General features: G+C 50.7%; 4 protein-coding genes across 4 annotated transcripts; 1 reads left to right on the top strand and 3 right to left on the bottom strand.

The window, feature by feature from the left end:
* Positions 1-4937: 4937 nt before the first annotated feature.
* Positions 4938-5962, bottom strand: J4E82_004429 (uncharacterized protein; the record flags this gene model as incomplete). Its single annotated transcript, XM_051730708.1, has 2 exons — positions 4938-5215; positions 5296-5962. 2 exons carry the CDS (start codon positions 5960-5962, stop codon positions 4938-4940), a joined length of 945 nt encoding a protein of 314 aa, XP_051589464.1.
* Positions 5963-6891: 929 nt separating this feature from the next.
* On the bottom strand, positions 6892-8240 carry J4E82_004430 (uncharacterized protein; the record flags this gene model as incomplete). The annotated part of the gene is made up of 3 exons (XM_051730709.1): positions 6892-7706; positions 7815-8001; positions 8208-8240. 3 exons carry the CDS (start codon positions 8238-8240, stop codon positions 6892-6894), a joined length of 1035 nt encoding a protein of 344 aa, XP_051589465.1.
* A 581-nt stretch (positions 8241-8821) lies between these two features.
* Positions 8822-10369, bottom strand: J4E82_004431 (uncharacterized protein; the record flags this gene model as incomplete). Its single annotated transcript, XM_051730710.1, has 1 exon — positions 8822-10369. One exon carries the CDS (start codon positions 10367-10369, stop codon positions 8822-8824), a length of 1548 nt encoding a protein of 515 aa, XP_051589466.1.
* A 555-nt stretch (positions 10370-10924) lies between these two features.
* J4E82_004432 (uncharacterized protein) lies at positions 10925-11777 on the top strand (the record flags this gene model as incomplete). The annotated part of the gene is made up of 2 exons (XM_051730711.1): positions 10925-11112; positions 11207-11777. The coding sequence occupies 2 exons, from the start codon at positions 10925-10927 to the stop codon at positions 11775-11777; spliced, it is 759 nt and encodes a 252-aa protein (XP_051589467.1).
* Positions 11778-12039: the final 262 nt, after the last annotated feature.

Here is a 12039-nt window from a genome sequence, read left to right on the forward strand (position 1 = left end):
TAAACACAAAGGTCCGGCCAAAGGTTGCCTATGATCGTAGTCGGTGTGTGGACACTACTGTAAGGGGCTACGCTCAGGGAGCTATCGCACAGGTATACTAGAGTTGTATTTAATAGAGAAGAAAACTACAGACTGCTAGAGTGCTGAAGGTCAATTAGTAGCAGCTTTGATTAACCTTCGGCTAGGGTTTAGGGGTTTAGCCTAAGCGTTGTTTAGTTGTGTACTATCGCGCGCTGTGCGCTTGCGCACGTAACTAGGATATTATTAAGGATCTATTAACTAGGCTCTAGCCTATCACAACTAAAAGCTAAATAACTTTTTACTTAAGTACTATTCTTATATAAATTCTTATTCTAAATAAGACTTTAGAGTATAAAGATTGAAAATATTAAAAAATCTTCTGAAAATACCTAGTATTAAGAAAGTTTTAGGTATATTTAGATTTTTCTTAGTAGTTCAACTAGCGACGTGGTTCATCTGGTGCACGGGCACTGTAGAGCGCCACGGAACAGCACGTAGTCCCTTCCTGCCATGACAAAGTAGTAGGTAACATCTCCAACATTGCAAACGACGTCCGTTTGAGATTTACGCGACTGATGATTTTGAGTGACTAGATCATAAGTCAGATCAGCTCATTTTCCTAATCAACAATCGGATTCCCTCTCTTTTTCCATACATGTCTCTACCAACCTACTTCCCATACTCCTGCTTCCTCATCATCAGCAGCCATCGCCTGATATGGATACACCATCTACAGGTCTCGAAGCCGCACAGTGTATCGATACCGTGTCACTCGGTATGGTGGTGATTGATGAGATCCGTCTGCCTTCCCGACCGCCACTCGTCGACAAAGCGAGGGGCTCTGGAATTTATGCGACTCTCGGCAGCCGTCTTTTTGCTACGCGTGCACAATCAAAGAGGATAGGCTGTCTTGCTCTTGCAGGCTACGACTTTCCTAATGCAGTACGGGAATAGCTATCAGCCTGGCACATGACTCTGCTGTTGAGCGTATCGCAGGACAGATTGAGTACTAGAGGTCTTCTCGAGTATCAAGGTGATACGTTCGGACGTATGTAGCTGGTTCGGCTTTCTCTTTGTTTGCTGGGCGACTAATACTCACATTTTGTGCAGGGAAGAAGTTTCGCTACACCACCGGCGCCACTGAAACCGTCACCATCGGATCTAGTAAACACCGTTCTACTCGGTTCACAGGCATTTCACATGCTAGCAACACCCGAAGAGATCGAAAAGCAGATTCCTGAGCTGATCAAGCTCCGCGCACAGTATGGAATCACAGAGCGTCCTTTTGTGGTGTGGAAGCCGTTCCCGGCGTCTTGCACCCGCCAGAATCGACACGCATATCTGCAAGCATGTAGACACGTGGATGTCTTCTCGCCAAACCATCTAGAGATATCTGCCTTGTTCGAAGATACATCTCCGAAGGGCTTTCAGCCTGACCAACTAGAAGCATATGCCCTCGAATTCTGCAAGGGCACTGGCGTGAGCGGCAACGGAATTGTCGTCGTGAGATGCGGAGAATATGGTTCGTTGACCACACGGAATGCCGCCACGGCCAAGCAGGTGTGAGTTCCGTCTTACTACGAAGCAGGGGCGGCTGAGGTTGTTGATGCTACTGGTGGTGGTAACACATATCTGGGAGGGTTCTTGCAAGGCTGGTAAGCATCGGGTGATGTTTTTGAAGCTTCTGTGTATGAACATGTGGCTGCTAGCTTTGCGGTGGAGCAGATTGGTTTGCCGGCTTGGGGAATGAGCGGTGGTGAAGAGACGTGGAATGGGGTTAGGGTGATACGGCGTCTAGATGAATATAGGGAGAAACTAAGGCTGGTCAAAAGAGGTTGACGGAAACTCTTGCGGCGGATGCAGGATGACAAGGCGAGTTTGGCGAACGATAGATGTGGAGATTGAAGTGAATGGATTGGAGCTTGGATCTCGTATGTCAGTTGACGGGTACCAGCTTCTATGCATAGGCTCCGCTCCTGCACTCGATCTGGTATCTCACGCAGTAGCAGCAGATGTGGCTTTTGTTTGTCACCAGCGAGCCCAACCCAGTACGAAGAAAGTCTCAAAGCAAAGGGTCACCTATCAGTTCACATCCCCCTACTCCTTTGCCGCCCATGCGCGACAGGATGTGCGCAGCTATGAGTGAGTCGAGAAACACAGTAGCGCAGCGATTCTGTTGGCCAATGAGATGTGGAGGAAGAATAGATGGAGAGCAAGGAATTGTGGTTTGCGAGAGGCCTGAACAATTGTTAGTCTTCAGACAAAGAGAGGCATTTTGGTGTATTTGTTTGTGATTGTGTAAAACTAAGTTGAAGTGAAGGTAACGATGAGAACAAAAATGCGCGTAGCAGCTGACGTCTATTTAAACAGGCTTCCATCTTCCTACGTGGCTCTCAACCTTGTCTCTCCTACACCTATAGCCACTCCTGTCATGGATCGAACCCAACTAGTAATATAATCTCAACTCTCAACTATTACCCGTTACATTCCAGGTCTTTGCACGACAACAGCTAATATATCTTCTCAGATCCAATACGACGAGTGCCTTAGAGCCATCCTCATCTGTAAGTTGAAACGCAATCATTCATACACTCATGATACTCACACTGCCAACAGCCGATGCTCGTGTCGTATACGGCCCCGGATTTCCTGCTGGCTCCGTTTTCGACGTTACAAATAGCCCTGGAGTGATTAACATCACTTCCATTGTTTCTCACGTCATCATTTACCCTACAACAAAGCTGTTCTCAGCAGACGGGGTGGTATCCGGCAAGTTTGTTGAAGTTATGCGCTCCACTGAGTTCCTCTATATACGACAAACCTACTGGAGTCTTATGAACTTACTGCGTCCTAAGATTCTCAAAGCAATTCGTATGTAGGAGTGCGATGAAGTGGAGAGATTATAGACTAACGAGCGGCAGATGATCAGAACCAGCAGGATAGTAACGAAGCTAAGGTCGTTCGATGGATCAGATCATACACCACAAGAGGAAGGTCATTACGGCATACAGCAGAGTACAAGTAGTTGTCATCTTGACTAGGCTGGTTCCTAAAGTGGTTTCTTCGTCTGCTGTCTTAACTTTTCCTAATACACAACCATCATCACTCCCCAAATGCTCCTAGAAAACAAATCCGTATCAAGCTAGACATTAGCTTAGTAGTTGACACTAGATTACTCTTGATAGACGTTATGACATCTCGTGGCAACGATCCCGACGATCTCAAAGCTCGTTGACCAATCGCTCTGCATGCCCTGTAATTCATTAGTATGCGTGACGCGTTTTTGAATTTGGCCTTCACTAACTCAGGGGTGTAGTCATCTTGACACGCAGAGCATCGACCAAGGACTCGTGTGCACGCACTATGTCGGAAGTCACTTCCGACTGTAGTAGAACTTGCAGAGCAGGAAACTGGTTGGGTTTGTGGTCGCAGTTGACGCGGTGAACAATGAGTGAGGCGATTATAAAGTCCCCTACGCCCTCAGTGCCCGGATAGCTGATCACGACTTCGAACTTGCAAAGCTGGCACTAATCTTCGTTATAGACTGCATTGGATTCATCTGCCGAATGCGTTAGACACGTAGTGAAATAGTAGGCTAATTTGAACTCACTGAGCACCCTGGCCTTTAGCATCTCTTCGTACTGGGCCTGTGCCAGCTTGTCGTGGGCGGAAGGCTCAAAGGTAGAAGGCATATTCGCTGTAGCTGTCGTTGAGAAGGTGTTTGAGGTCGCGTGTGAGGGAGATGGGGAAAGTCGAATTCAAAATTTGCAGTCTTTGTTTTGTTGACTGTGAGCAAGCTCGGACTGTAAGACGCGAAGTGATGGTGAATGCGATATAGCGCTTAGCGAAGTGTTTGGGTAAACAAGAGATTTTCGCGCACTACCTCCACCTCTTCTACACCCAACATTCGCGACTCTATCAAACGCGGGATACTCGACAGTAATACCAAGCACGATCATCACGATGGCCATGTCCAAGTATGAGACCATCATGTGGGAAAAGGAGATGAAAGAACAGATCTTATGTATGTAAATCACAGTTTCTCATATGTTCAACACCCAGTGCTAACTCAAGTAGCTCACGCTCGTGTTCTGTATGCTGAAGAGCTCACCCCGACTTCTGTCCTCGACGTCATCAGCACCCAAAGCACTTATGATCATCCTGTGGTTCACACAAGCTGTATCATCATGACCGACACACCGAGAAGTACTGAGTGCAAGGTTCTTCTCTCTTTCACGAGTAGCTTGAGCTCTCTGCATTACCGCTTGGAGACTCTACTAAAGTCTGAGGCAGGGACTGGCTCGTCGCATGAGTGAGTCTCTTTACCAATTTCTCATGAAGACCTTCTTGCTGTACTTTGCTAACACAGCGTTTCTTAACGTAGAAAAACTTGCGCAAGAGGCCGGTAAAGATGCGGTTGTTAGAGAAGAAGGATACTACTAGTTCGATGGAATCTTCCATTAGTACTAAGTCTTACTGTCACTGCCAACTGATATTCATAGCTACTGATAGGCGTTCGAAAGAAGAGCGAAAGGAGCGAGCTGAGTATGGCAAACTCGCACCTGAGTCGTCCCGCAAAAAATCGGCATCAATACTACCTGGGCTACTGAATAACTTCAACACTAATTAGATAAGAATAGCACACTATATCACAATGCATTCTGAACCACCATCTCCTCTCATGATTCCCTGTTTTACTGCTGAAGTGTTTGTTTCTAGTACAGTGACAACCAAAGCGCATAAGACATGAGCTCCCGGAAGATCAACCACACGACAATTACTCAATACGAGATACCATATTGCTCAAAATCCACACTGATGCAACCACTAACGAGCGTTATCTAATCCAAGAGAGCCATGAAGCCATCGTACATCCAACGAAACAACTATCCATCTTCCACCCTCCACAAGCCCACCTAGAAAGTGAGCTTATTACCCGCATTCGCCTGCACCGACGCCTTGACATTCGCACTGCCAAGCTTAGTATACGCGTACGGAACCGAGGTCAAAGTACCCTTGGGCGCCGTATTCGTCCCCGACCCAAGACTAACATCATTGGCAACAGCGTAGCCCGTCACCTTCCCATCATACCAGCCAATATCCTCGGTCGTGTTCTCAAACACGGTGCTTTCAACCAGGACCTGGGCGCCTTGGCGGGTATTGATACCGTTGGTGAAGACGCCGTTGTAGTAGCCTGTGATACGCGTTAGCGGGCGGGGAGTCCAACATGACTACTTTGAGAGAGAGAGAGAGAGAGACAGAGAGAAAACGTACTATTGACAATGTGGCCGGTTCCGAAGCGGATAGACGGGGTGCGTGAACTGATATTGTTCCAGTAGTTGTTGGCGTAGGTTACGTGCAGATGGCCTGTATCTTCCGCGCCGTTGCTGTCGGAATGTCCGACGAGAGACGCCTTGTAGTGATCGTGGATATAGCTGTTAGAGATGGTAACCCAGTCCGAAGCATGCGTGACGTCGATGAGGCCATCGTAGTAATCTTTGCCGTGATCAATGTCAGACGATACATCGACGTGGTCAACCCAGACGTTGGTCGATGCCTGGATGCCGATCGCGTCGCCATTGGTAGCCAGGACCTTTGAGATCTTGAGGTTCTGGATGACGACGTTCTTGGACTTGTCGACGTATAGACCTACGTTGGTGAGGGAGGCGCTGGAGTCGGTGCCGAGGATGGACTTGTTGGAGCCGATGTTGACTTTTGCGGGGCCAGTGATTGCGCCCTTGATGTAGATGACCTTGGCTGTCGTGTCTGTCTTCTTGCCAACGGCAGCAGTGAATTCAGCCAAGGACGCTACAGTCGTCGTGGTACCGCCTTTTCCACCCGTAGTGCCACCATTCTGAGAAGCATAACCAACAGGAGAGCCTTGCTGAGCGGCAGCAAAGGAAACAAGGAATGCAACACTGGCAAAGATTGACGTCTTCATTGCGCTAATGGAAGTGAGAATGCTTTGTACAAGATATCCCTTCCATTGCGCTCATAGTCCTGGTCTTTTTAAACATTTCAAAGAAGCTCATTACATCTCTTGGCACATCAGCTTCAAGGTGTGGTTCAAGCAACGTTGGCGAAGCTTGTCAATGTCAAGATCTAGCTCGTCTGCGGAACGATTTAGTCCACGAACAGGGCCTACCCCTCACACACACAACGCGTGGTGGGTTCCGCCAATCAAAGACGGCAACCCTTCGTGAGAAGAGTTCAAAATGACGCAAAAGTTGTTGAAGCGCGCCTAGTCAAGTCCCAGGTCGATGCCAGTGTACATTTGCGCTGCATGATTCGATAGTCCTCGTTGTTGGATGGCCTGTCGGTGGTCAGGCTAACTAGCCGAATCTGAAACATGGGGTACGTCCTTTTCGTGTTCGGGCCGTTCCGTAAATTGAACATTAATCAATCCGACAAGATGAACGATTGCAAGTTTTTCCGGTTCGTGCTGAATCTGTTGCCGGTGGAACAATTGAGACGAGTTTGTGGTTGGGGGGTGTGGGGAAGGGCCTGGCTAACACAAGCACTTGCCGTATTGGTGTTGCAATTCATCAAAATGGCGACAGTCTCAGTCAAGATCAACGTCGGTCATTTTGGTCTCCTTGATGAGAGACCGAAGGTAGCAGCTCCTCTATCACTCGGGCGACCTGTGTTGGGATACTACCCTCAGTTTCGATGGTCATTTCGACATGGAGGTATCCACCGTTTGTAGGATATTTTGAAGCGGTGCTAAGGTAGCGTAGATACACCAGTAGCTCGGAGGCTCGAGAGAATCAACGTCTAGGGTTCCTGAGGATGGCCAGGGTATTGTAGCATCTCTCCTGCACCAAGAGCGTTCCATTACAATGCATCTTGACTCTCCTCCTCTCCACGCATTCAGAACAGCTCATCCTCATCAACCTTCTCACCCCTCCGCCCCGCCAACCAAACCCTCCCACTCTCATAAGCCCCCAAATACAACCCCGCCCCGATAAACGTCCAAACACCCCTCAACGCACCACCTCTCCAAAGCCCTCTGAACCCCTTCTCTTCTACAATCTCTTTACCTATTGCCCAACTGCTCTTTCGGCCTTTGACAGAATCCGCCACCTTCTTCACCGTGTCTTTTGACGAGTTACCAAGGGCGTCGACTAAGCCGGCTTTCGCCCCACCACTACTCTGCGCATCTTTGCTGGGCCCAGAGCCAGAACCACCATCACCAGCCGCCAACATGACCCTCGTCTTCACGACATCAATCGGCGTCGTTATCACCGCCGACACCGCCCCCGCACTCCCAGCACTAACCGCAGTAATAACACCCATCTCGACGACCCCACCCCTCGTCAACCCCTTCTCATCCCTATACTCCTTGATACCCCCCTTCAGCCTCTCAAAAAGCGGAAACTGCATCGCCGTAAAAGGCAGATTGCGGCCCGCGAGAGCCGTGTAGCCGCGCCAGAGCGCCAAAGGGTTAGACCGAAACCTGCGCAGCGTGTCGAGTGTGGCGTTTGTAGGATTAGAGGAAGACACCATCTGCGCGTTTTGCTTGATGACTTCTGCGGGTGTGAGGATGGCGCAGGATACGAGTTCTGCGAGACTTGATGCGGATGCGTGGACGAGGGCGATGGGGAGGATATCCTCGCCTTTGGTATTGGTGTTCCATGTTGTAAACAGCGACTTTGTGCGTTCGTATGTCGTGAAGAAGGCTCCTGCTGCGGCGCCCCCGCGGTTAGTTTGTTGTTGCGATATCCGTTTTTCTTGATTCTGTTACGTTGTTGTTGTTGTTGTTGGATAGGGATGGGGAGGTAGGTTCGGCTTACAGCTAGGCAACGTAGCGATAATCACACTTCCGATGCCCTGGTATACACCGCGGAATAGCTTGGGGTCGACCTTGCCTGTCCGACTATCTGTGTACAGTTTTGCATATTGCGGACTTTGGATGCGTGTTTTTATCGTGTCGAGGGGGTATACGAGGAGGTCTACTGTAAAGGCTGCTATTGCACCGGCCTTTTTGTCATGTCAACGTTATTCGCTTCCATTCTCTATTTTCTCTTGGCCTTTTTCCCGTTATTTCCAAAGTTATGCCCTTGCTCTTTCCTGCCTTTTGGATCTGCCCGTGGACAGATATGTGTGTGTGCACGTGTTCATGGCGGTGCCCAATGTGCAAGCAAGCCCGCGAGCGAGTGAGTGAGTCGAAAAAAGTGAATACTCACAATTAGGATATCTGAATTAGTATTACCAGACATTTTTGCAAAAATGACACGCTGATCTCTTGTATAAAGCAAATGACGAACAGCAATTGCGTTGCCAGGATTATTTTGAACCTCGTAGATCTACAGGGTTCTCGATAAAACGCATGCATTACGTCACCAATGATCCTCCGAATGGAAACGCGTTTTCACGTGTTAGAATCGCTTTTCACATACAATTGCAACGACCGTGTCTGATAAGGGGTTCATCTTAAGTTATATGATATATTCTTCTTTTTTTCTTAATCTGATATCTCCTAGTTTTTCCCTTTGTGGTGGAAAGCTTTCAATGTAAAATCCCCTTTCCATGCCGCAGCACCGAAACTACCAAGATAAAAGAAGAAGATGGGGTATTTCAACCTAGTTCCCATACCAAGTCTCAAACTCCGCTTCCAAGAGAGAAGCAATGTTCAATCTTTCCTCCCTCTCCCAAAGACAAAAAAAATCAACCCCTTATAACCTCCCCTGTATAGAAGAAAACGCCCAGAACCCTCACTTTTCATAAGACATATCAATCATGGATGCTCGCCTGCGATCATCGTAACCATCATCATCGTCGTCGTCACATCGCCCTTCCCCTACAGCTTAGTATCCTGCCTATTACTGTCACTAAGCCTGCGGAACCCCGTCAACCCTACGACACCCATGCCCGGCCTAGCACCAGTATTCGCTCGTGCACCGTTGCTTGCGCCGCTTGCACCTGCAGTCGTAGCACCGCTGCCCGGTGTCCTGGAACCGCCGCCGGCAGCATTACTCCTCTGCTGCAGCGTCGCACTAACCACCCACTGCAAGTGCATGCGCATATTGCTGATAGCGGCGTTGACATGCAGCATTTCGTCTTTTGAGCGTTGACTCTCGTTTATAATCATCATGTTGGTGCGACCGTCGAGGTCGGTAAGCGCATTTGCGATGCGACTGACTTCTTCCCGCAGGCTATCATGCAGCGTAAGCAGATGATGGACCTGCGAGTCGAAAGGAGGTTGTGCGTTGTTGTTGTTCTCACTCCCTGCCGGTGGGAACGACGCAGGCGGGAGTCTGAAGTCTGGCGTAGGAGCCTGCGCATCGTTTGGATCCAGAGGGTCGGTGACGGGAAAACTCGCGTCGTTTCCATTGGCGGGATAAAGATAGTTGGTAATATTTGTAAGACCGTCTTCGAGGATCCCGACTTTGCGCGTCAGGGGTTCTAGTCTTGCTTCGTTGCGCTCGATACGGGCTTGTTGCTCGCGGAAGTGGGGGGCCATTGTCGCCATTGCGCAGCTGCTTTCGTGATTCAAGACATCGACTCGTTCGGCAGTGAACTTGCAGCCTACGATTGTGCCTTGGCATGATATGACATGTTTGGGGCAGTCGTTGTTGATGTGGGGTTTGAGATCTAGACGGAGGACTTGAGCTTCACACAGCGAGCAGATGGTCAGGCGATTGTCGCAGAGGCTTCGCTGGTGCTCCTCGAGGTCCTTCTTTAGCAGGGAAGCATGACAGTCGTCACAGCTGACGGTGTAATGCAAGCAGCCCTTGTGGAAATCCTTTTGGGATATCTGCAGGCGACAGTCTGCGGCAGGGCACTCGACGGGCGTGTATTCGCAGTACAGCATGACATGATCGTGGACATTGACGCGCTGGTCGACCCAGTTGCAGCCGGCTTTTGTGTTGGGACACTTGACCACCAGCTCGTCGAGCATTGTCTCGATGATCTTGGGCACAGGGCGAATGTCATGGTCCGTCTCCACAGCATGCCGACACGTAGGACACGTCCGCCGGCCGCTGGGCTGCGGGGCCCACGCGTGATCGAGACACTCGCGGCAGAAGTAGTGCTCGCAGGAAAGCTGGACGGGCCTATCGAAGGGCGCATGGCAGATGAGGCAGATGAGGTTGCTGTCGGGCGCGGAGACGTATTCGAGGTTGGCGAACTCGGGGGGTACTTTGACGATTCGGCTGTGACGACGCGCCGTTGATGGCGAATTGGACACGCGGACGGCCAGGGGCGAGGGGCTGCTTGGGGGGCCACCGACCATGATTCTGTCGTCGTGCTCGTCGGGCCAGCCTGTCCAGGCGGCGTTGCTGGAAGAGCGCGAGGAGCGTGAAGAGCGTCGGTCGTTGGGAGGTGGGATGGGACTGGGAGACGACATGGTTTGGCCAGTTGTCTTGGGTAGTCGGGGCAGCGAGGCTTCTTGTGCGCGCTGCCCAGCAGTCAGCGGTGAGATGCGCTGTCTCGGGTCTCCTCGTTGAGTGTCGATCCAAGTGAGTCTGGCGGGGTGGGTGGTTGGAGGATGGTCGCCCTGACAGTCATTCACTGGCTGCAGAGCGCCAGAAGCAAAGATTATATGGCCCGGTCAGGTCTGCGCATATTTCAGCAGGGCGAGGGAAGCATGCGGGTGTTGTTGTGTGTGGTTGCGCAAGAGCGAGGAATGCCGGCTGATGGCCGTGCCGTCGTGCATGCATGCAGGAGATACCCCAGCCCAGCCACGGCATGTGGACCACCTCTCAGGGCTGTCGTCAGCGGTCCGCTCCTGGAGTGCAGCAGCCTTGCCATCATCTCCACCAGGCACGAGCTTGTAGCTGCAACGTCCCGTGTGTTTCTGTCTTCGCATTGCCCTTGTGAATAATCGCGTCTACTCCCGCATACTGTCCCCGTACTACACCTCCGCCCTGAACCCACCCTTCACCACCCGCCACAAGCCATCATGGCAACCAACCCCCCACAGCTGTTCCTCCTCGCCGACCACATCAAGCTCTCCCTCCTCGAGCGCCAACGCGCATTATCCCTCAACCTCCCGTCCAACAGCCAAGATGGCCAGATCTCACGGTCACTGGAGCAACTGCGCTCCGGCATTGAATCGTTGGAGTCGCAAGTCCAAGACACATCAGACGAGTAAGAGAGCCTGTTATACCAACAAGAACATGGCCATGGAACTAACCGTCGCCGTCTCAAGTTCCATAACCTCACAACTCCCCCGCCTCCGCAGCCAACTGGCTGAACTCACATCGCAATTCACACCCGCCAACCCAATAGCAACAACGACCTCACCAGCCCTAACCTCCCCCAACGACCCCTCCCTATCCCGCGACTTTGCCGCCACCCAAAACAAGAAACCCACTACCACACGCTCAGCCTCAAAATCCGTCCGCTTCAGCGACAACGACGATGACAATGACGATGATACAAACCGCGCCTCCCTCTTCCCTTACCGCGACGATCCCCCCGACGACGCCAGCCCCAATCTCGCGCATCTGGACAACCAGCAGATCCACGCCTACCACGACCGCGTCATCGCGGACCAAGACTCGCAGCTCGATCAACTGGGCCAGAGTATCAGTCGCCAGCGCGAGCTGTCCATGCAGATTGGCGACGAGCTAGACGGGCAGGTCATGTTGCTGGATGATGTCGAGGAAGGCGTGGATAGACATGCGGCGCAGTTTGTGCGTGCCAGAGGCAGGCTAGATAGGTTTTCGAGGAAAGCGCGGGAGAATTGGAGTTTGACTGTTATTGTGGTGCTCATCATTATACTGGTTTTGTTGATTGTTATTACAAAGTAGTAAAGCATATAATAGGTCCATGGGGGCAGGCGTTGTTTTGTTTGAAATGGGAAGGAAAAGGGAATTAGACTTTTGATTAAGCGGCAGTTCCGTGCTATTGAGACGGAGTAAAGGAACCAGTCATTGTTTGTAGCAGCTAAAGACTAGCATGCATCGTACTGTTGATCATGCCATGCTCCTACTTGGGACCTCCACCATCCTTACCCACCACTTGCTACTACTACTACAACACGTCTGTTTTCGCCAACACAAAGCCACAACA

Source organism: Alternaria postmessia (assembly GCF_024291825.1).
Source record: "Alternaria postmessia strain BMP 2775 chromosome Unknown scaffold_21, whole genome shotgun sequence".
NCBI classification, from domain to species: domain Eukaryota; kingdom Fungi; phylum Ascomycota; class Dothideomycetes; order Pleosporales; family Pleosporaceae; genus Alternaria; species Alternaria postmessia.